At 40.2% G+C, this 3,661-nt stretch overlaps 1 protein-coding gene across 1 annotated transcript in view; it reads right to left on the minus strand.

Annotated features, from left to right (window-relative positions):
- PTPRU (protein tyrosine phosphatase receptor type U) overlaps window positions 1-3,661 on the minus strand; it is a 335,303-nt gene that overhangs the window by 24,384 nt on the left and 307,258 nt on the right. Inside the window, exon 31 of the mRNA XM_029283530.1 lies at window positions 2,103-2,228. Within this exon, the coding sequence (XP_029139363.1) occupies window positions 2,103-2,228 (126 nt within the window). The remainder of the gene's footprint in view (window positions 1-2,102; window positions 2,229-3,661) is intronic.

Raw genomic sequence — 3,661 nt, forward strand, 5'->3', positions numbered from 1 at the left:
GTTTAAGCCGCAGATATTTTTGTTGGGTATTATGGAAGACTTGGATGCAAAAGAAATGGAATTGATGTTGAACTTTATAACTGCTGCAAGACTACTAGTAGCTCAATATTGGAAAACGGAACGTTTACCCACTATAGAAGAATGGTCACTTAAAGTCTCGAACTTAGCAGAAATGGCCAAGATTTCCGCTTATGTGAAGAATCACTCACAAGAAAGATATATTTTGGTTTGGAGAAGATGGATAGATTATATTGAGCATAAATATGGGACTAAAAATATCATTTGGTTTTTGAGTAAATTTTAGAGTATTATGGTTGTATAAAGGTTAGAATATTTTATTTAGTATTATTTTTAATTATTAAAGTGTTGTTATTATTATTGTTTTTAACAATTGTACTGTTTAAAAGAGAGTTAAAGGAGGTTATAGATATGTTATTTTAATAGTTGATTAATGTTAGTTAGAGTATGATTATTTTATTGTTAACCCTGTGACTGGCACTAGGAAGAGAGGGGGGGAGGGAGGGGGGAATGGAAGGGTGGGTTGGGGAAGGGGGGGATTTATATTGTAAAATTTTATAAAATTTTCAATTAAAAAAAAAAAAGTTTTCCTAGTCTAACACAAGACAAAATTCCCTGTCTTTTAAAACAAAAATAAAACAAAATGCAGGAAAGACAGACAATTCCATAAAGACCTAAGAAGGATTGTGCTGGACCACACCAGGGCTTATCTAAGCTAGCATTGTGAGTCACACAGCAGTCAGCTGGCTGCAATCAAAAGGTTTGTCCACCCAGGCAGCGGGACATCTGCTCTGTTTCACAGTTGTTCCCCGCACCTGTATTGGTTATCCTGAGCCTCATTCATTCAGGTTGGAGAGATCCTTTTGGAGCTCTTTGTAAAGATCTATCAGAGAGAGAAAATCTTACACCGACTCCTTCACTCAGCCTCACAGGCCAGCAAACAGTGGCCATTTCTCAAAGATAGTGAAGCGTTTAGCTGGTCTGCACTGAGTGACAATCAAGTCCTTTTCTTCCCAGGCACTTCTATGTTAGATAGTCACCTTATCACTGAGATGGGTGGAATATAATATATTTATAATATATGAAAGCCAGCAGGTTGATCTCAGGTCAACCCATCTTGTAGGGTTGTTGCTGCGGGGAAAATAGGGGGAGGAAGGCATGTTGGATATGTTTGTCACATTGAGTTATTTGTAAAAATAATAAAAGTGGGATATAGATAGATAGACAGACAGACAGACAGACAGACAGATAAATAGACAGATATTATGTTCTTGTTTCTTCTATCCTTTGCCTCTCCATTGGTGAGGCTGAATGTCCTCAATGCTCCCAATCTCTCAGTGATTGCAAACTGGTTTTGATGAGATTCATGGGGAGGTGGGGGGGGGAATGCATTAACCCTTCATTAACAGTAGCTTGCAATAATCTCCAAGTCCAATTTGAAATCCCCTTTTGCTTTTTCTCCCCTGAACAGCAGCTGGGTTTCGTATAGAAACTTGGTTACCTCACCTCTCAGCCCTACCTCCAAATCTTTTATAAACAAAATGGCCTATTTCTTCCAGCATGACCAGACTACACTGATTATTCCATTTTATTCTGAAATCAAATTTGGTGTGCTTTCCTACTGTCCCATTACAGAATTACAAGTGAAGAAGCTTTAAACTGCAAGTCAGAAAACCGAGAATCTACCACAACTAGGGTTGCCAGGTCTGCTTCCAAAAATTAGCGGACAAGCGGGGGGGGGGGGTTAAGTAGTAAAAAAAGTAGACTGTACAACTTTAGATTACGTACCATTTTATCATAAAGCTTTTGAATAAAAAAAATGTCCACTATTTTGTGGAAAAAAATAGTGAACATAATGTGAAAAAAGTGGACTGTCCGCTCAAATAGTGGACACCTGGCAACCCTAACCACAACACGTGCAATTATTGCTGGTAGAAAGAGAAAAGAATGGCCCCACATGACCACAATACAAACCTCTTTCCCCTTTCCATTCTTTCAGATCAAGTTTTTCTTTTGAAAGCAAGCAAGCAAGCATTGATTTAATTTAAAAAAAAAAACAGTGCAGAGGTTTAGAGCAAACTCACTCGTCTTATGTTCTGCACCCGGAAAAGACGGGCTACAACTTCTTCATCACTTGACCGAGATATGTATTCCACCTGCATTGGTCCATATTGCTGAAGGCCTGGTTCTGGCCAATATTGTAAACAAGGCTAAAAAGAAAGAAACAAACCGTGGCATGAATACCTGGCACTGTAGAGGTAGATTTACTCACTTAATAAGCCATAATGTGGTGCATTATGATTTGGAGTTAATATATTGTGCAAACTCAACCAGGGAGAGAAAAGATAGAGGGGTGAATTCAAAGTTTTTAAGGTCGAAGAAAAGAGTGGGTGCATGCTTCAGTGGGTTAAACTTGCCGTTCTCTTTTCCCTTTTTTCTCTCCCCTTCCCCTAAACCTGCAAAGTTTGCCTCCACTTTTATGCACATTGATTATTTTACTTTGTTATTCTTTGTTATTCTCCAAACAAAGAATAATCCCTGAAATCAAGCAGTGCTTACAGTATTTTGCTTTTATGTTTAACTGTAAAACCCATCGCTCCTTCTTGCATGCACCCACTGCTAGTCCCTCTTTCTCTAAATAAATAAGCCTCATCTGTTTTTTTTAATTCTCTCTCTCACATGGAAGCAATTCAATGTTGTTATCAGCATCCCCTTCAATCAAGGTTTGTTTTTAGCCAATTCCACTTAGGATACATCAGGACAAGGTTTAATATTGCTTGGCATTAAAGTGGCAGGAAACGATGACTGATAGGAAGGACTCTTGATATTCATTCATCTGGCAGCCTAACTGATACATTGTCTACTTGGGGCATTATGAATGAGATTGTTTTCAGGCCAGGTTCAGCTGTAAATCTTATCCCTCTGAACATATAACCCTTTATTCAGGAATAGGCATGACCCGAGCAAGAGAAAATTGGTCCACTGCAGTAGACAGAAGTCACAGTTATTGTAAAGGTCCTTGTTCCCAGGTTCTAATTCAAGGCTTTTCCCTTCCGTTTTTTTAAGCCAAGGGATGTTTGCCTCTTCTCCTGATCATTCTGAGAGGCGTTGATCTACATGGACAGAATGATTCTCTCTCTAGCATGAAAACTGCTATTCCTGCCTCACTAATTTCATTCCCTACAGCAGGGATCTCCAAACTTGGCCCTTTTATGACTTGTGGACTTCAACTCCCAGAATTCCTCAGCCAGCATGCCTGGCTGAGGAATTCTGGGAGTTGAAGTCCACAAGTCATAAAAGGACCAAATTTGAAGACCCCTGCCCCACAGCAACTACCAGGATGGAAATATCAACACAAAAAACATGGTGTTTGTCACTGCACTTTAACACAACATTTAGCTTTTTCAGGCCATCCAACAGTTCATGTATCATTTGGGTAGCACATGGCCCCCTCAGAGAGGGCACGCAACTTGGGTGTCCTCCTGGATCCACGGCTGACACTGGAAGACCATTTGTCGGCCGTGACCAGGGGGGCGTTTTATCAGGTTCGCCTGATTTACCAGTTGCGCCCTTTTCTGGACCGGGACGCTTTGCGCACAGTCACTCATGCCCTCGTCACCTCCTGCCTGGACTACTGTAATGC

Source organism: Protobothrops mucrosquamatus, unplaced genomic scaffold (assembly GCF_001527695.2).
Source record: "Protobothrops mucrosquamatus isolate PMUCROS unplaced genomic scaffold, P.Mucros_1.0 scaffold116, whole genome shotgun sequence".
Lineage (NCBI taxonomy): Eukaryota > Metazoa > Chordata > Lepidosauria > Squamata > Viperidae > Protobothrops > Protobothrops mucrosquamatus.